The 20,118-nt window shown below is 36.3% G+C and overlaps 1 protein-coding gene across 7 annotated transcripts in view; it reads right to left on the reverse strand.

The window, feature by feature from the left end:
• The window catches only part of LOC125683503 (myotubularin-related protein 13-like), a 65,970-nt gene that overhangs the window by 25,362 nt on the left and 20,490 nt on the right, over positions 1-20,118 (reverse strand). For 5 of the 7 annotated variants that reach the window (XM_048924733.2, XM_048924732.2, XM_048924731.2 and 2 more), the window contains exons 5-22: positions 19,428-19,544; positions 15,189-15,321; positions 14,708-14,816; positions 14,076-14,189; positions 13,698-13,739; positions 12,051-12,131; positions 10,720-10,833; positions 10,387-10,515; positions 10,119-10,217; positions 8,897-9,051; positions 7,532-7,694; positions 6,442-6,660; positions 5,947-6,141; positions 5,664-5,777; positions 5,075-5,268; positions 1,087-1,327; positions 652-847; positions 379-512 (exon numbers count right to left, since the gene is read on the reverse strand). In XM_048924733.2, the coding sequence (XP_048780690.1) occupies positions 379-512; positions 652-847; positions 1,087-1,327; positions 5,075-5,268; positions 5,664-5,777; positions 5,947-6,141; positions 6,442-6,660; positions 7,532-7,694; positions 8,897-9,051; positions 10,119-10,217; positions 10,387-10,515; positions 10,720-10,833; positions 12,051-12,131; positions 13,698-13,739; positions 14,076-14,189; positions 14,708-14,816; positions 15,189-15,321; positions 19,428-19,544 (2,549 nt within the window). The remainder of the gene's footprint in view (positions 1-378; positions 513-651; positions 848-1,086; positions 1,328-5,074; positions 5,269-5,663; positions 5,778-5,946; positions 6,142-6,441; positions 6,661-7,531; positions 7,695-8,896; positions 9,052-10,118; positions 10,218-10,386; positions 10,516-10,719; positions 10,834-12,050; positions 12,132-13,697; positions 13,740-14,075; positions 14,190-14,707; positions 14,817-15,188; positions 15,322-19,427; positions 19,545-20,118) is intronic. The other 2 variants (XM_056142088.1, XM_048924730.2) reach the window with 1 other exon arrangement.

Genomic DNA, 20,118 nt, shown 5'->3' on the forward strand with positions numbered 1-20,118 from the left:
ACTCTTCAGCTAATAAAACGACATTTGCTACAAACAGACTTTCTTCAAAAATGATGAAAATGAATTTTTATAGAATCTTTATGGGTAAAATGAATACAATTTGTTCCTAGGATTTCTTAGTTAAATCCAAAACAGTGGGGAAAATTTGTATAGAGTTACATGTATTTAAGATGAAGTAATATATTTCAACTTTTGAACACCATGGAAAATTTTCAAGTCCCCTACTTTTTAGGAAGTTTATATTTGTACTAATTACAACCAAACTAAGCCAAAAATATATATCAACTCATGCATCCATTTCACTTTTGTATCAAGTGTCCTTAAATTTACCGTTATCAATCAAAAGTAACCCTATTGTTGAGCTGACAGTGATATTACCTGAAATATACAGGACCTGAGCTGCACTCCCTCCTTAGGGAGCTGATCTATGTGTGGGGTATACTGTAACTTGACTAGTTTCTCTTTTGTTAGAGTGGAAATGGGGAAGGACCGAATCACTATCTGCTCACAGGCTGTAAGAATAATTAATCATGTTACAGGCTCACATGTACATGCACATTTCCTAAAACCTTCTGTTGAAAATGTGAAATGAAGAATATTTATGTTCAGAAAATATTATAGAAAAATTTGTAAAATATTCTGAGTTTTTACCAAGAGGATCACATGGTGTTCCTTTGAATAAGATTCTGTAGTTTGTGAGGAACACAGCGCCCTCTGCTGGCAGTAGTGTGGGACCTCCCATGTTTCCTCCGAGGCCTTCTTCTCGACCATCGGGAAGGAGGTACACCCTCAAACCGTCCATCACAACCTCCTCCCCCGGTAACAGAGTGGGCTTCAGGAGCTTCGGCTGAAAAATTCAAGGATTACCTTTATTCTAAAAGCTTAGTTTTGCTTTTTTGTATAATATGAATCATAAAGATTTTTGTTCACAAAGAATTGATATCTGTCCCACACTGAAATCTGCACTACACAATGATTTTCATCTAATAAACTGAAAACGTATTGTTTTGAAGAATTCAATTTCTAAAGTAAATAAAACTGAAATTTGAGATGCCCTATTTTCCAGTACTGTGGTGACTTCTTTACCTTCTGAATGGGAGGGAGTCTCTTGCTCTCCCTATTCACAGCCTCCAGGGTCTCTATGTGCATGGCCACCACCCCGGGAATCATTTGATGGAGGGACTTAATGTGTTCCTGAGTTACTTGGCTCTCATTACAGACCTTGTCCACAAACCGGGTCACAAATTTTATAACATTTGCACCAACATCAGAAATCTCCATCTCATCATAACCACTCTCTGCATCCATACTCTCACTGTCAGCAAGGCTGTAACCAAAAAAAAAAAGTGTATGTTCCCATCAAATCTGGATCTGCACAACAGGTTTGTATGAAAGCTATTACAGTTTCTTTAATGTAGTGCATTCATATTACTTTCTTAAAAAGAATTTACAAAACATGACCTATGGAAGTGGAGGGTGGGTGGGCACATAATAAACAAGAGACCCATGGGCAACACTGCTCACCTGAGTCACCTTGGCCCTGCAGTTATTGTGAATTCTAAAAGATTTTTTTTATCAATCTTTATACCATGAAAATTTTGACCCCATATTGTGGCCTCAACCTAGCCCCAAATGATCACAACATAACTGAAAATGAATTCACACAACATCGGGATGCCTCAACACCAATATGTCTAACATGATCTTGCTGCTCTGGATAAGATGAAGGTCACAAGGTCATAGATCATGGTATGAAATCTTGCAATAAGAAATATATATACAGAATATGAAAGCTCTATCTTATATAGTTCAGGAAATATTGAATAGGTCAGATTTTTATTAAAAGTAGGTCCAATTCCAAGGTCAAAAAGTCAAACTTCATGAAATAATAAGGTCTTGCCATAAAGAATCTATGTATAAATATGAAAGCCCTACCTTAAATAGTTCAGGAGATATTGAATAGGTCAAGTATTTGTTTAAAAGTAGGACAAACTCCAAGGTCAAAAGATCAAACAAAATTGTGTACAGGGTCTTGTCATAAAGAATCTACATATAAATAATGACAATCCTAAAATAGCTCCGGATATATTATATAGTTTATGTTTTCTTCAAAGTAGGTCAAACTTCAAATTCAAGGTTACAAGGTTAAAGGTCATGATATGAAATTTCTTGTCAAAAGAAATATACATACAAGATATGAAAGATCTACCTTAAATAGTTCAGGACATACTGAATAGATCAAAAATTTTTATTAAAAAGTCAAACTTCCAGGTCAAGGTCACATGATCACACACCATTGTATTAAATAAAAGGAACGGTCTTTCCATATAGAATGTATATACAAACTACAAAAGCCCTAGCTTAAATAGTTCAAGAGAGATTTTTAAAAAGATTATTCCTATATATCAGCACATAACACTATGCTCTCCTTTTGTAGCCCCACAATACCCTCTGGGACTCCCCTTTTGTAGCCCCACACTATCCTCTGGGATAAGTTGGATCTACTTTGTCAGGAACCTTTCATGTAAATTAGAATTTTTCTGGCCCAGTGGTTTTTGAGAAAAGAGAAGAATTTAAAAAAGATTTTTCCTATAAATTTGATCCCCTTTTGTGGCCCTATCCTACCCAAAGGGGCCATGATTTTAAAAAGCTTGAAACTGCACTATATGATAATTTAAATTTTTCTGGCCCGGTGGTTCTTGAGAAGATTTTTAAATGATTTAACCCTACTTTTGCATCCCATGGGGATCCGGATTAAAAGAGGTCCTCAGTACCCCTTGCTTGTCGCAGACTCAGGGGCGACTAAATGGGGGTGGTCCTTCAGATAAGACTGCAAAATCCGAAGCCCCGTGTCACAGCTAGTGTAGCATGATACAGATCCCTCCCTGCTCAAAGGCTGTAAGTGCCAAGCATAGGCCTAAATTTTGTAGCCCTTCACTGGCAATGGTGGCGTCTCCATATATGTGAAAAATTCTCGAGAGGGATGTAAAACAATATACAACCAACTCTATTTTTTGCATTTTCATGATTATCTCCCCTTTGAAGGGGCACAGAACTTCATTTGAACAAACTGAAATCCCCTTCATCCATGGATGATTTGTACCAAGTTTGATTGAAATTGGCCAATCAGTTCTGGAGAAGATGAAAATGTGAAAAGACAGACAGACAACAGAAACAAGAGGCCCATGGGCCACATCGCTCACCTGAGTCACCTTGGTCCATATCAGAAGATTTTCCATATCTATTTGCATGTAAAACCGTAGTCCCTATTATGGCCCCAAACCTTCCCCTGGAGGCCATGGTTTTTGCAAACTTGAATCTACACTATGTCAAAAAGCTTTCATGTAAATGTGAACTTCTTTGGCCCAATGGTTCTTGAGAAGAAGATTTTTAAAGATTTTCCCTATATATGTGTATGTAAAACTTTGATCCCCTATTGTGGCCCCATCCTACCCCAGGGGGGCATGATTTTAACAAACCTGAATTTGCACTATATCAGAAAGCTTTCATATAAATCTCAGCTTTTCTGGCTTAGTGGTTCTGGGAAGAAGATTCTCAAAGATTTTTCCTATATATTTGTATGTAAAACTTTGACCCCCTATTGTGGCCCCATCCGACCCCCGGGGGCCATGACCTTAACAATTTATAATCTGCACTATATCAGGAAGCTTTCATATAAACCTCAGCTTTTCTGGCTCAGTGGTTCTTGAGAAGAAGATTTTAAAAGATTTTTCCTATAAATTTGTATGTATAACTTTGATGCCCCCCTTGAGGCCCCATCCAATCCCCGGGGTCCATGATTTTAACAAACTTGAATCTGCACTATATCAAAAAAAAAAAAAAAAAAATACGGAAAAAAAAACAACAAAAAAAACAAACTTTGACCCCCTATTGTGGCCCCATCCGATCCCTGGGGGGCCATGATTTTAACAATTTAGAATCTGCATTATATAAGGAAGCTTTCATATAAATCTCAGCTTTTCTGGCTCAGTGGTTCTTGAGAAGAAGATTTTTAAAGATTTTCCCTATATATTTGTACGTAAAACTTTGATGCCCCCCCTTGAGGCCCCATCCAATCCCCGGGGGCCATGATTTTAACAATTTAAAATCTGTATTATATAAGGAAGCTTTCATATAAATCTCAGCTTTTCTGGCTCAGTGGTTCTTGAGAAGATTTTTAAAGATTTTCCATATATATTTGTATGTAAAACTTTGATCCCCTATTGTGGCCCCATCCGACCCCCGGGGGCCATGATTTTAACAATTTAGAATCTGCATTATATAAGGAAGCTTTCATATAAATCTCAGCTTTTCTGGCTCAGTGGTTCTTGAGAAGAAGATTTTTAAAGATTTTTCCTATATATTTGTATGTAAAACTTTGATCCCCTATTGTGGCCCCATCCGACCCCCGGGGGCCATGATTTTAACAATTTAGAATCTGCATTATATAAGGAAGCTTTCATATAAATCTCAGCTTTTCTGGCTCAGTGGTTCTTGAGAAGATTTTTAAAGATTTTTCCTATATATTTGTATGTAAAACTTTGATCCCCTATTGTGGCCCCATCTGACCCCCGGGGGCCATGATTTTAACAATTTAGAATCTGCATTATATAAGGAAGCTTTCATATAAATTTCATCTTTTCTGGCCCAGTGGTTCTTGAGAAGAAGATTTTTTAATGACCCTACCCTATTTTTACCTTTTCATGATTATCTCCCCTTGGAAGGTGGCCTGGCCCTTTATTTTAACAATTTAGAATTCCCTTTACCTAAGGATGTTTTGTGCCAACTTTGGTTGAAATTGGCCCAGTGGTTGTTGAGAAGAAGTTGAAAATGTGAAAAGTTTACAGACGGACGCCGGAATACGGGTGATCAGAAAAGCTCACTTGAGCTTTCAGCTCAGGTGAGCTAAAAAGGTGATCAGAATAGCCAACCTGAGCATTTAGCTCAGGTGAGCTAAAAATTTACCCATTATTATTGTTAAAAAATAAACACTCTAAATAATGAATACATTAAGGAGATAGATTGTGACTTCACAGACTATTAACAATATTACAACAAATATCTCATTTTGTACCTGGAGGCAATATTACTATTGCTGGTGCTCTCCCAATCTGGGGACAGGGTTTTGATGCTTTTCTGGGTCTCCAGTGGGACCCTCATGTACACCATCCTGTTGGCGTAGTGTATGGCCTGGCTATACACCGTGGATTCCTCATTACTCACCATCTCCTCTCTCTTCTCCTCACCCAGGGTTGGCCAGACCCGCAACTACAAAGTCAACAACACATTCATAGAAAATCCTCACCCAGGGTCGGCCAGACCCGCAACTACAAAGTTAATGACGAATTCACAGAACAGGAGGATCTCTATAGCATTTGTATTACATTGCCATGTACTGGTATGTCAAGTTTTACATAGGTACATTTCCTTTCTTTGTTGGTATTATTTTCTTCTGATCAATGTCAAACAATATTAACATAGATGAATGTTCAAGCCAGACTATATGCATATGCAAATTGATTAGTGCTTCTTTATGTTTGAATGACCCCCCCAGATATCCCAGAATTACCTGTCCTTATTTATGTTTGAATGAGCCCCCAGATATCCAAGAATTACCTGTCCTTATTTATGTTTGAATGACCCCCCAGATATTCAAGAATTACCTGTTCAGCAGCTATTTCCAGCACCCCTATTTCTCGAGATCGGTAGCTGGACCTCCTCTCTGAAGACACAGTCTGTCCATTGCTACTGTTCTTAGCGACATTAAGCTCATTATTCTGAAAGATACACTAATTATTGTCAGTGATGCAGCAAACAATTAAGCAAGATCCAAAGATCAATGATGTTAAAATTTGTATCTAGAATAAAATTTTTCCCAAAATGAAAGAAAGCAAGAACAGATCTAAATCTCGAGCGTGAACTGCAGGGACAGCATCGGATGCCTACTTTGTGTGTCGGTGATGCAGGGAAGCTGTCGCGTTTATCGCTGACATTATTTTCCTCGTAGTGAGGTGCATAGAGTTGCTGAATCTGCTTCTGTACATCCAGGTAAAACGCGGCCTCCCAAAACTGCATGTTCTGCCACACTGCGTGCTCCTGTACACATGTGTAGGCAAACTGGATGATCCCCGTACACAGTTTCTGGAAATAGTACAGTACACGTGTCACTCAAAACAACACAGTTGTGATATCCCCACATTCTTCTCCTCATCTGTACACATGTATATGTATATTACACTTACACATGTAAGATGTATTACTATGACTTACAGACTATTCAAGTATGAAAAACTTATGCAGTGAGACCATGATCGAATATTATTACCCAAGTACATTAAACCTTTGACAAATGTTAAACCTGATCTCTATCTACAGAAAACTCCCTGACAGAAAGTACATGAACATTTCTCACCTGACAGAAGGTACATGAACATTACTCACCCGACAGAAGGTAGTAGCCAGAGGCAATATCGCAGCCGCCACACCATTTTCATCCATGCTGGAATCGTTTTGTAGACAGCAGTTCAGGAGCTTGACGACCAGATCAAACTGCTGGTGTTCCAGGACCGCTCTGTTGGATCTGATGTGATAACCCAGTTCCTGGGTCAAGGCCAGGCGAGCCACACGGCTCTTGAGGGCTCTCAGTACAGCTGGGAAGATCTGAAGTTACAAGAAGATAAACACATGTATCTAATTATAGATACAATACTGACCTAAGAACTCCTTATACTCAGACAAAGTAATTCACTTAATGTATCATTACATAACACCTACTAGTAAAATACAGAAAATCAATATATGCACCCAGGGGTGCATGAGCCAAGTTGCATGGGATACATTGTAAAGTCAGGAATGATGTGGCATATTCATAATTGTGAAGAACTAATTTCAGATTTAAACTTTTCGAGTTACTGTCCAGAAACCATATTTGTCTGAAGTTTTCAATCTATTTTCTGTCACTGTGTGACCTTGACCTTTGACCTTTTTCTTCAAAATCAATAGGGGCCTTGCTTTGCTAGTATCCAACAATATATCCAAATTTCATTTGATTCAAATTAAAAAATTTCGAGTTATCCTCTGGAAACCAAATTTTTTTTGGAATTTTAAATCTATTTTCGGTCACTGTGACCTTGACCTTTGACATATTTTCTCCAAAATCAATAGGGGTCTTCCTTACCTGGTACATAACAATATCTTTAAATATCATTTCATTCAAATTTAAACTTTCTGAGTTATCATCCGGAAACCAAATATTTTTGAAATTTTCATTCTATATTCGGTCACTGTGACCTTGACCTTTGACCTTTTTTCTCCAAAATCAATAGGGGTCTTCCTTACCTGGTACCCAACAATATATCAAAGTTTCATGTGATTAGATTGTAAACGTTTTGAGTTATCATCCGGAAACCAATTGTTGACGCCCAACCGCCCGCATCACCAAACCAATAGCCGAGTTCAACTTCGTTGCAACTTGGCTAAAAATCATAACCATACGACTCTGTGATATTTTACATACAATTAGATTACTTACTATTCTGGCATCAGAAATTTTGTTGTCAAACAAGAAATTGATGCAGTTACGAAGAACTTCCAGTCGCCTGGCATTGTTGTCCACCATTCTCTGTCTGTCTACTAGTGCTGTGATTGGTGTTCCCATGGGAACAATCCTCACCTGGTTAGGTCGCACAGTCATTCTGTAAACAAAGCATTTTTGAAAGTATGTAATATATAGCAACAGCAACACCCACTGAATACATAGCAACAGCAACACATAATCTAGTTAACATGGAGCAACATATCAACTACTGAGCACAGAGCAACATACGTATATCACCTTCTGAATACATAGAATATATATTTTACTTATTCAAAATTTAATGTAACTGTAGTTTACGAGCAACATTAGCAAAGTAGTGAAACAGACCAATCAGTGTTGCTCTCTGATATATGTATATTTTGACACTGCATATGAATTTTACGAGAGGAAGTGCTGAGGCAGTAATGTCCATTAATTCGTCTGTTACACTCTAGTCATCATGTTGTCACCTTTGTTGTTGTTTATAAAATGATAGACCCCCCACAACTGCTGTCTCGGTTTTCTACAGGTGTTGTTTTAATCAGAACTTACTTTGACTTGAGGCAGTATTTCTCTATGATACCCCCCCCCCCCCTCACTGTCTCTACAGGTGTTGTTTTCATCAGAACTTACTTTGACTTGAGGTTGTGTTTCTCTATGATAGACCCCCCCCCCCCCTTCACTGTCTCGGGTTTTCTACAGGTGTTGTTTTAATTAGAATTTACTTTGACTTGAGGCTGTGTTTCTCTATGAGACCCCCCCCCCCCCCCCCCCCCCCCCCCACTGTCTTGTTTTAATTAGAACTTACTTTGACTTGAGGCTGTGTTTCTCTATGAGACCCCCCCCCCCCCCCCCCCCCACTGTCTTGTTTTAATTAGAACTTACTTTGACTTGAGGCTGTGTTTCTCTATGAGAGACCCCCCCCCCCCCCCCCCCCCCCCCCACTGTCGTGTTTTAATTAGAAGTTACTTTGACTTGAGGCTGTGTTTCTCTATGTCCCTGTGCAGGATTGTGTGTACATGGTCACTGTTTAGTACAGGGAATGGTGTCTTGTTTTAATTAGAACTTACTTTGACTTGAGGCTGTGTTTCTCTATGAGAGACCCCCCCCCCCCCCCCCCCTCACTGTCGTGTTTTAATTAGAAGTTACTTTGACTTGAGGCTGTGTTTCTCTATGTCCCTGTGCAGGATTGTGTGTACATGGTCACTGTTTAGTACAGGGAATGGTGTCTTGTTTTAATTAGAACTTACTTTGACTTGAGGCTGTGTTTCTCTATGAGAGACCCCCCCCCCTCACTGTCGTGTTTTAATTAGAAGTTACTTTGACTTGAGGCTGTGTTTCTCTATGCCCTCGTGCAGGATTGTGTGTACATGGTCACTGTTTAGTACAGGGAATGGCGTCTGATGAATCCTTGAGTAAGCTCCGTCCGTTGGCTTGGGGACTTTCTGTACATAAGGCTGGGGGTTGGGATTCTCCTAAAATGGCAACCAACAACATTCACACAAAAAAAAATCAAAACAGGTTCTATTACAATAAGCCACATTACATGTAAGTATTATTTCAATATGTTTGTGTCTTAGCATGTCTTTTCATACATTAGAAATATCACACTTTGACATAAAATATAAGGAAAATAAACACTCCATACAGTATTCATGGATCTATCCCTACTTACATAGGTGTGGAAATGTTTGTCTAAATTATCCCTACTTACATTGGTGTGGAGATGTTAGGCTAAATCCTTAACTATTCCTACTTACATTGGTGTGGAGATGTTTATCTAAATCCTTAATTATTCCTACTTACATTGGTGTGGAGATGTTTGGCTAAATCCTTAACTATTCCTACTTACATTGGTGTGGAAATGTTTGTCTAAATCCTTAACTATTCCTACTTACATTGGTGTGGAGATGTTTGGCTAAATCCTTAACTATTCCTACTTTCATTGGTGTGGAGATGTTGGGCTAAATCCTTAACTATTCCTACTTACATTGGTGTGGAAATGTTTGGCTAAATCCTTAACTATTCCTACTTACATTGGTGTGGAAATGTTTGTCTAAATCCTTAACTATTCCTACTTACATTGGTGTGGAGATGTTGGGCTAAATCCTTAACTATTCCTACTTACATTGGTGTGGAGATGTTGGGCTAAATCCTTAACTATTCCTACTTACATTGGTGTGGAAATGTTTGTCTAAATCCTTAACTATTCCTACTTACATTGGTGTGGAGATGTTGGGCTAAATCCTTAACTATTCCTACTTACATTGATGTGGAAATGTTTGTCTAAATCCTTAACTATTCATACTTACATTGGTGTGGAAATGTTGGGCTAAATTCTTAACTATTCCTACTTACATTGGTGTGGATATGTTTGTCTAAATCCTTAACTATCCCTACTTACATTGGTGTGGAGATGTTTGTCTAAATCCTTAACTATTCCTACTTACATTGGTGTGGAGATGTTGGGCTAAATCCTTAACTATTCCTACTTACATTGGTGTGGAGATGTTTGGTTAAATCCTTAACTATTCCTACTTACATTGGTGTGGAGATGTTTGGCTAAATCCTTGACATGTTCCATAACCTTCTCGGGGTCAGCAGTTTCTGTTGTCAGCAGATCATGTATATTTGAATAGACCTAAAAATACACATGAGGAAATATACATCATAAGATGTGAGTGAATTGCACATCTAATTCTGCACAATAATGAATAACCTCCATCAATGAATTCAAAAACAAGTTTGACATACACTGTAATTCAAAAGAATTAAAATTCAATAGAATCATTTATTTCTTAACCACCCACCTCATCAAAAATATCACAGGCTCTGTAGGGGTTTCCCCTCTCTGCAACAAACGTACTGAAGCTCATTCCCTCCAGAACTCGCACTAGAAAGTCAACATCCACCATTCCTCTGTGACCCAGAAAGTTGGCCTGTTTAATAAAACATCAACCAAAGTCAGATTTCAAGGACCATTTAAGAAATCTTTACCACATTATTCTGCATATTTCTATGGAAGGCATTTAGAAAATTTAATTTTAAGAATATTTCAAAGCATTAGAAAATCATGATTCATTGCATAACCAAATAACCATCACAAAAACCTTTTTTTTCCTCTCTACATAACGTCCCCCTACCTTGTGGAAAGTGATGAATGGTTCAGGGTGTATTCTGATCACAGTAAGACAAGATCTGTATCCACTCAGCAGCTCAGCAAAAAAACGAATAAATATTGCACGAATTTCTTTATCCTACAATAAATAAGTAGATTCGAGAGTAAATAAACTAACATCTTACTTTAAGATACAAAAAGAATTTTCCTTAAGATCATCAATTAATATTCTAATGTTCATCTTTTATGCTCGTTGTTGTCAACAAATTCATAATCACAACACATGTAGAACAGGAGAAAAGTAAAGCATTGTCATGAAGATCAAATTCAGGTTGCTGAAAGATCTAGTTCTTGACCATCACAATCAAGGCTGTCATTATCACAGAAATAATGGTTAACCACGATTCATTATTGATGGTTTAATTTGGTTGGTTTTTTCCCCAGATTCGATTCATTTCTGCTCTGAATATTTCATACAGACTTATGAGCTTTCTGATTGGCTATTTCATACAGACACTTGAATCATTTTGGGTAAATAAACAACAGGGCCGCTATGAATTATTTTGACTTTCTTTTAAGGACTGGTTCAAAATAATTTGAGTTAACCCTGATTACCTTAAACCATAATATTTAACCTGCATTATGTTTAAAACTTAATTAAACTGCTACATATCAAAAATACGTAACTATTTTATTGTCCTGTCCACGTTAAGTCTTAGAAACCTTGACACATAGGAACCATTGAATCGAAATTAATTGAAAACAGGTTTATAATTCACATGGAATTGAAAAATACATGTATCTGTTTTGTGACAGACCTGATCACAAAATGCAGAATCAGTTTTGTCTTCACACTATCTTTTGTATTACACTGTATACTACTTTTATTAGTGTTACACTGTACACTACTTTTGTATCACACTGTACGCTACTTTTTGTGTTACACTGTACACTATTTTTTGTTTCACACTGTACACTATCTTTTGTAATATACTGTACACCATCTTTTGTATTACACTATCTTTTGTATCACACTGTACACTACTTTTTGTATTACACTGTACACTACTTTTTGTATTAAACTGTACACTACTTTTTTGTGTTACACTGTACACTACTTTTTGTATCACACTGTACACTACTTTTGAATCACAGAGTATGATACCTTTTGTATTACACTGTACACTACTTTTGAATCACAGAGTATGATATCTTTTGTATTACACTGTACACTACTTTTTGTATCACGCTATACACTACATTTTATGTTACACTGTACGCTACCTTTTGAATCACAGAGTATGATACCTTTTGAATCACAGAGTATGATACCTTTTGAATCACAGAGTATGATACCTTTTGTTCCAGTGAGGGAGGTTTCTTTGGTGATGGAGGAGGAAATGCATAGTCTGCCATCAGTAGGTCAGCATTCATCACCTGGTTGGATAATCATTATAACAGAACTATAACAATGCTTTTTTTTAAATAAATGATGCATTGATTTTAGAGCCTTATGCTACAATGGTCACCTCTGGCTTATTAAGTACATGCATATAAGTACAATCTGTAAAATTAGTGAAGACATTTTAGTTAATATGACATCTTCATTTAGATGTGATACATTCAAATTTTAATGGTTTGAGAGAAAACAGAATATTTCTCTGTTCATTTTAGAATGGGAAACATCAAGTGCATACTTATCCCAGCACTGAGCATAGTGTATACATATTATTGCTGTACAGTAACTTGATCCGAAAAGTTGGATCATGTCAAGTTGACAGGCACAGATCATCAGATCACACGAGACGTGAAGCGTCGAGTTTGATCTGATGATCCGTGCCTGTCAACGAGATGTGATCCAACTCTTCAGAACAAGTTTCTGTAGTAATGATAAATTTATTATATACCCCCTTATGCATTTTAAAGTCCAATTTTATAAAATATCAAATATAATCCAAATTATTACAAAACACAGACATACAGTGAAATTCTATTTTGTGTATGCAGTTTTGTTTGTGACACGGTTGATATTTTCCACAAAAAACGTTGCGTTGATGCTTTGTGACGTCATCAGTTTCAGAGGATACTGATACAGAAACATAAAACCAAAGTGTGCTGATCCGCAAAATCTGATCACACACTATGAAATCAACAGTATCAAAAAAACGTAACATTGATGGGTATATAATAAATAATCATATCAGTTACTTATTCTTGGAATATTGGTGTTAGAGCAAGCTGGCAGTGTAAGGTATGTATACTTCTAAAGCCAAAAATGGACAATATAATTATCTCCTGTTTGTTCTGTATTCCAGAAATTCAATTGAATACTGAAAAATCAAATTTGTGACCAGAGAGACAAAGGTAATAGTAGACAATTCATGTTGGTTTTTATGAGACAAGATATGGTGACTGATATATATGTATACCATGATGGTCATAAACATTACAGCCAAAATTTGTTTCAATTCATTGCTGCATTAATTTCATCTAATTACATTAAAAACACACGAGGTTTCATTCAGCAGAAAAGAAGTCCATGCCTTACACTGCACACCTAGCGTAGACTCTAGTAGCGAAACAGTTCACAGACATCTGTTAGTGGATGTAGACGTAATTCTGTGAAACAGTTCACAGACATCTGTTAGTGGATGTAGACATAATTCTGTGGGTTAATTTGGAGAAATAGTAGATACTGTATTTTATGTCAAACTGACACTGTGAATGTTTTGATTTTCTTTATGGCTGAAAAGGGCAAAGAAATATATTCATGCTATAGCCATCTCACTTTCCTTTTGCTGAGAAAGGTATATGGATTAGATTGACAGTTAAATAAATTGCAGTTTGTTTCTTCCATGAATAATATTCTTTATAACTCAATTTTCTGCATTTTGAAAGCTCAAACAAGAGAATCCATTTGCACTGCTATCAAGGCATTCCATGATTCTAAGCAGCAGATTATCGGACAGTGTTTTAGAGCTGAAAAATGAGACCTAATCTTACCATTTCTGACCAAGTAAATGTAGAAATTGAGGTTATATCTATCTGAAAGCCAAGTCATTAGAACATTACAACTAAGCATAGAGGCTTCTCTACTAATGGGACCACTATTTCAAAAGTTTTATAATTCTTTTTCAGAGGCAAGTAAGATTTTCAGTGAAAAATAACTATAATACAAAGAATTAAAGAAAACGAAAGCTACACAAAACTAAAGTTCTCTAACTATATTCTTCTAACCAAGAATAGATTATATAAAAAAAATAATACAGGTATATGATGCAAGACATTATTCTGGGTGTAAAATGATGGCAATTAATGTACTGAAGCCAACAAGCTACGCCATAACAAAGTAAATACTATATACAATAATGAGCTGGTTACCATAGTGAGGGTTTTCTTTGCACGGGACACCATCGGCTCTGGCAATGTCGGCAGATTGACGCACTCGGGGATGTGGACGCTACCCCCATCCAGATCGACAATGATGACATCCACCTAAATACAGAACAGATAAAGATCAATAAAAAGAAAATCATCCTTACTTACCATATCCTCATCAGAAATATTACTGCAGAATTACTATCATCAATGGTGCTTAAAGTTTTTGTGGATTTTCCAGCTAAAGTTTTAAAATTTTCAGCCCTCATAAATTATAATCTAGCAATGGTTAAGTGATTGGAATATTCCTAGGTAATAACTCATCTGTAAAATATCTGTAAACCCCATTCATATTGATGATTCTACAGAAGTTTGTCTCAAATGTCATCAGCCAATGAAAATTAATTTTTCGAAGATTTTTGAAATACACATTATATTAGCTTCATCATCAGCCAATGAAAATTCAATTTTTGGAGATTTTTAAAAATACACATTATATTAGCCTCATCATTAGCCAATGAAAATTCATTTTTCGGAGATTTTTGAAAACACATTATATTAGCTCCATCATCAGCCAATGAGCAAAGTTAGAGATTGTGTTGCTTATCCATTCCTGCTGGTATCACAGTACTCACCAGATCAGCAGTGTCTTCTGCCAGCGAGGAGTGAACACCAGCTATGAAAGGGGTGGGCGTGTTGAGGACCTCGTACAGAGGGGCAGGCAATATGGGCACATACACATAACTGAAACAAAAAATTTAAATACACTCAAACTCGTAAGAGAACATATGTACTTATCTCCAAATTCAAAGTTTGAAGACTTATTAGCATTATGTGGATACATGTAATATCTGCAAAGTTATGGTACTTCTTTGAGTGCTGATACACTGGACCCCACAGAACATAGATAATCATTCAATTTCTACTTATATCTGAGGGGCCCCACAGAACACAGAGTAATAATTCCATTTCTACTGTATCTGAGGGGCCCCACAGAACACATATAATCATTCCATTTCTACTGTATCTGAAGGCCCCACAGAACACGGATAATCATTCCATTTCTACCTGTATCTGAGAGGCCCCACAGAACACATATAATCATTCCATTTCTACCTGTATCTGAGAGGGTACTGCAGGATGTTGATGGCTTGACAAGCATCAGTGAGCCGTGAATAACTTTGTGAATGGAAGAGTATTTTGTGATCAGTCATGGCCGCACAGAACAAAGTCAGAACATTCTGAATTCCTGCAAATTCAATGAAATATATTCTTAGTGTTTATAGTTAAACATGAAGTTAAATGGATGGGTAAAAGCATTATTACAATGTGTATCTCATCTAATCACATCATGTGAACACAGTGAAGAGAGATGCATTTGTTCAAGTTCAGAAAGTGTATTTTTACACGGGGTCACGTGACCCCGTCTATTAGTTTACTGTCAGTCGAGGTCTCAAAACGGAAGCCGCGCGAAGAACACATGAATTGAATCTACTTGGAAGAAAAGAGTGCATAAATTGCGCTGATCATTTTGTAGACAGATTTGAACAATATAAGATCAATATTTTGAAGGAAAAAAAACAATCTTTTTATTTTTCATTGATTTATTAGATGAATTTGTTCAAACAGAAACTATTGTTGTTTCCATGAGCAAATATTCTTACTTTGTTTACATCCGGCCTTTTTTGCGGAAGAAACTAAGAATATGCGAATGTATCCGGAGTTTGTCATGTTATTTATTCTATGCATGCAAAAAATAGTTTTAATGCAAGCCAACAATATTAACCCCCAACAACTGTACAGGTGAGCGTTTTTTTGGACATTTTTAGCTCTTCTGAGCCAAAGGCTCAAAGAGCTAATGCTATGGCCATTTGTGCGGTGTGAGTAAACTTTTTAGAAAAAGGGCTATAACTCAAGAACCCCTTGGCCAATTTTTTTCAAATTTGTTACAGGGTATCATTGGCCCAAGGGCTTTCATACATACTAAATAAAGGGATGTGACCCTTTAACAAGGGGAGATAATCAGGAAAATACAAACAAAAGTAGTGGTTGCTAAAAAATCTTCTTCTCAAGAACCACAGGGCAGATTATCACCAAACTTACACATAAGGATGAGAATATGTTGTAGATTAAAAATTGTTCAAGGCATTACCCTGGGGCAAAGGGCATGGTCTCAAGGTCACTTTAAAGTTGACCTAAATTTAAAATTTTTTTAAATTCCTTAAATCTTAGATATTTTAGTCATTATAAGGACTAGGATCATCAAATTTTGACAGTTGATGCATCTTAGGACCTTGTGTCAAGTTGTCTCAAAAGTAGGTCACGGTGACCTACTTTTTGAATTTTGCAGGTATTTATTTTAAAATTAATTTTGATGCATATCTTGGACACTTTGAAGCCTATGATCATCAAAACTTGTCAGTTGGTGGATCATGGGACCTTGAAATGCGTCAACTGAAAAATAGGTCACCGTGACCTACTTTCTGAATTTTATGGCTTATCATTTATAGATATATTTTAAGTTGTTATTTCAAATACCGAGCGGTTTAGAATCATCAAATCTTGTAAGTTGATGCATCTTGAGGCCTTGAAACATATTTATAAAAAAGTAGGTCACAGTGACCTACTTTTTGAATTTTGCAGATATTCAAATTTCACATTTTCAATTTTAGATGCATATTTTGGGCACTGTAGAACCTAGGATCATCAAACTTTGTCAGTTGATGCGTCTTCAGTCTTTGGTTTGTGTCGACCAAAAAGTAGGTCACCGTGACCTACTTTTGGTATTTGACAGCTAAATTACTATATTTCAGACACTATTTGACCTACAATCATCAAACTTTGTCAGTTGATGCATCTTGAGTCTTCGGAGTGTATCGACCAAAAAGTAGGTCACTGTTACCTACTTTTGGCATTTGACAGTTATATTTATATATTTCAGTCACTAATTGACCTACAATCATCAAACTTTGACAGTTGATGCATCTTGAGTCAATGGAGTGTGTCGACCAAAACGTAGGTCACCTTGACCTACTTTTGGAATTTGACGGCTATATTTATATATTTCAAATACTATTTGACCTACAGTCATCAAACTTTGTCAGTTGATGGGTCTTGCATGTTCGAAGGGTTTCGACCAAAAAGTAGGTCAACTTGACCTACTTTTGGAATTGGACACCTATATTTATATATTTCAGATACTATTTGACCTACAGTCATCAAACTTTGTCAGTTGATGGGTCTTGCATGTTCGGAGTTCGCTGACCAGAAAGTAGGTCACCATGACCTACGATTGGAATTTGACAGCTATATTTCAATATTCAGATACTAATTGGCTTAAAATCATCAAACTTTGTCAGTTGATATTTCTTGGGTTCTCAAAATGACATTGACCTACTTTTTTTGAATTCTTAGGATTTAACTAAAGATTTAGAATACTAAGAGGCTAAGAATAGAAATGGTGGGGTTGTACAATTTATCAGAAGAGCGATTCTAGGCCCTTGGGCCTCTTGTTCTTATTTATTTTGAGGTCAAAGTCTCTTCTTCAATATACATGTATACTGTAGATTTGAGTTTGCCTCTAACTTTTGTACATGTACTTGCTGGTGCATGTTTATCAGACTTCAAATCCTGATGACATTCAAGATTCATGATGCTTTTGAAATCCAAAGGTCAAGGTCATTATCACACTAAATACCTATTGTGGCTATTCAAAGCTTCATACTTATAAACTATATAAAATACGTGCATATTTTTACTTCGAGAATGCAAGCGTGCATAATTTTACAAACTGCAACTTGGCCATACACATCTTTGATGCTTAATATTTTGAAATTATATAATTTACAGCTCTTTATATTATATCATTTAAAAAAGATGTCTGGCTTGTGGACTTGCATATTTATGATTGACTATCACATGTATATATCTTTCATTGCATAGGAAACTTCCAGTCCTAATGTGTGTCAAAAAATTTGAAATTATGTAAATAATTTGTTAAAATGTTTACAATTTACATGTACATATTTACAGTTTTAGTAGTTTAGAAACTATTTCTATGCCCCCGAGATCAGGGGGCATATTGTTTTTGTCCTGTCTGTCATTCTGTAATTCTGTCTGAAACTTTAACTTGCTAATAACTTTTGAACAGTAAGTGATAGAGCTTTGATATTTCACAAAAGTATTCCTTATGACAATACCTTTCCATGGGTATTAACATTTTTGACCCTGTTACCTCGACCTTGGAGTTTGACCTACTTTTTAAAAACTTTAACCTCACCAAAACTTTTCAACAGTAAGAGCTAGAGCTTTGATATTTCATTTGAGTATTTCTTGTGACAAGACCTTTTTGTGGGTACCAACATTTTTTACCCTGTGACCTCCACCTTGGAGTTTGACCTACCTTTTAAAAACTTTAACCTTGCAAATAACTTTTGAACAGTAAGAGCTAGAGCTTTGATATTTCATTTGAGTATTTCTTGCGACAACACCTTTTTGTGGGTACCAACATTTTTAACCATTTGACCTTGACTTTGGAGTTTGACCTACTTTTTGAAAACTTTAAACCTTGCCAATAACTTTTGAGCAGTAAGAGCTAGAGCTTTGATTTTCATATGAGTATTTCTTGTGACAAGACCTTTTTGTGGGTACCAACATTTTTGACCATTTGACCTTGGAGTTTGACCTACTTTTTGAAAATTTTAACTTTGCTTATAACTTTTGAACAGTAAATGATAGAGCTTTGATATTTCACATGAGTATTCCTTGTGACAAGACCTTTCTGTTTGTACTAAACCTTTTGACCTTGACATTTGACCTACTTTTAAAAAGAGCTAAGTGCTCAAGTTAAAATGGTGACCCTCACTATAAGATACAAATCAAGAATATTGAGGTTTAATAAAGAAGGAAATATCTCGGTGAATTGATAACCAAGAATATCGAGTTCTGGATCATATTGATTAAACACAACTGGCCACAAGGCTAGGAGGTCACAATACAAGCATTCCTTTAGATATTCGTTTTGGCTTCAAAACCATAAAAAAGGAACAGATTTCAAGAAAATTTCGACTTTGAACACTTCTTTTCTTGTATCAAAAACATGAATAGGAAGTTGTACGTAAATCTGCAATTCAAGACCTATGTCTGATTAAAGTATTTGTCTGGAGAGTTTTCATAAGAATTGTCATATTAGCATATCTGCACCATTTCTGAAAGTTATGCATTGAATAATTTGACCCCGTCTTTCAGTACTTTCAGGACTTTGATTCTACATAAATGTCCTGATTCAGTTGTTAAAGATTGTCAGCTGTGTTTAATGATACTGTTCTTCAATACAAGGAGATCGCAAACACTTACCTAGCTGTTGAAAAAGAAGAGCTGTTGCATTTCTGGAGGATGGAACTGAGGCACTCAATGGGGGCTGTAGTGCCTGCCTGTCACCTGCGCCAATGGAGAACCGCACCTGAGGGCCACCTGAAAATAAGAGAAGTTTGTAAAACGCTATACCTTGAGGTTTGGTAAACCTGACCTTAAATCTGATTATGAACTTGACTTTTATCAGACACAGAGCTGTGACCTTGAACTTTCAGTTCACCTAGAATAAGTATCAGATACAGTTCAACAGGTAAGCCCATGGTCAAAATTGTGGACAGACACACAGACAAAAAGATGAGAGAGAAAGTTAATTTAGGGAACTTATGTCCCCCACTTATGGACAGAATAAGTGAGTGGATTACCTCAAAAACAAATGCTGATGGAGAGAGAGCAAATTACAAAGGTTAACACCTCCCCCAAATGCAATTGGGTGAATTAAGGTGTTCAATGTATAATGACCATATTTCATATCTAATAAATGAATGGTGGAATATTTGTAATCATGGTATCATTTTGAAGGGTTCATCAATTAAAAATAATCCACCATAGGAATTTTCAAAATTTTGTTTACTGCTTGATTTATTTCACCTAGAATTTAACATTGAAGTATATGGGAAAATCATGTTTTATTACAATATTTTAAAAACAAATTATATTTTCATACTAATCTTTC

Source organism: Ostrea edulis, chromosome 6 (genome assembly GCF_947568905.1).
Source record: "Ostrea edulis chromosome 6, xbOstEdul1.1, whole genome shotgun sequence".
In the NCBI taxonomy this organism is placed as follows: Eukaryota; Metazoa; Mollusca; class Bivalvia; order Ostreida; family Ostreidae; genus Ostrea; species Ostrea edulis.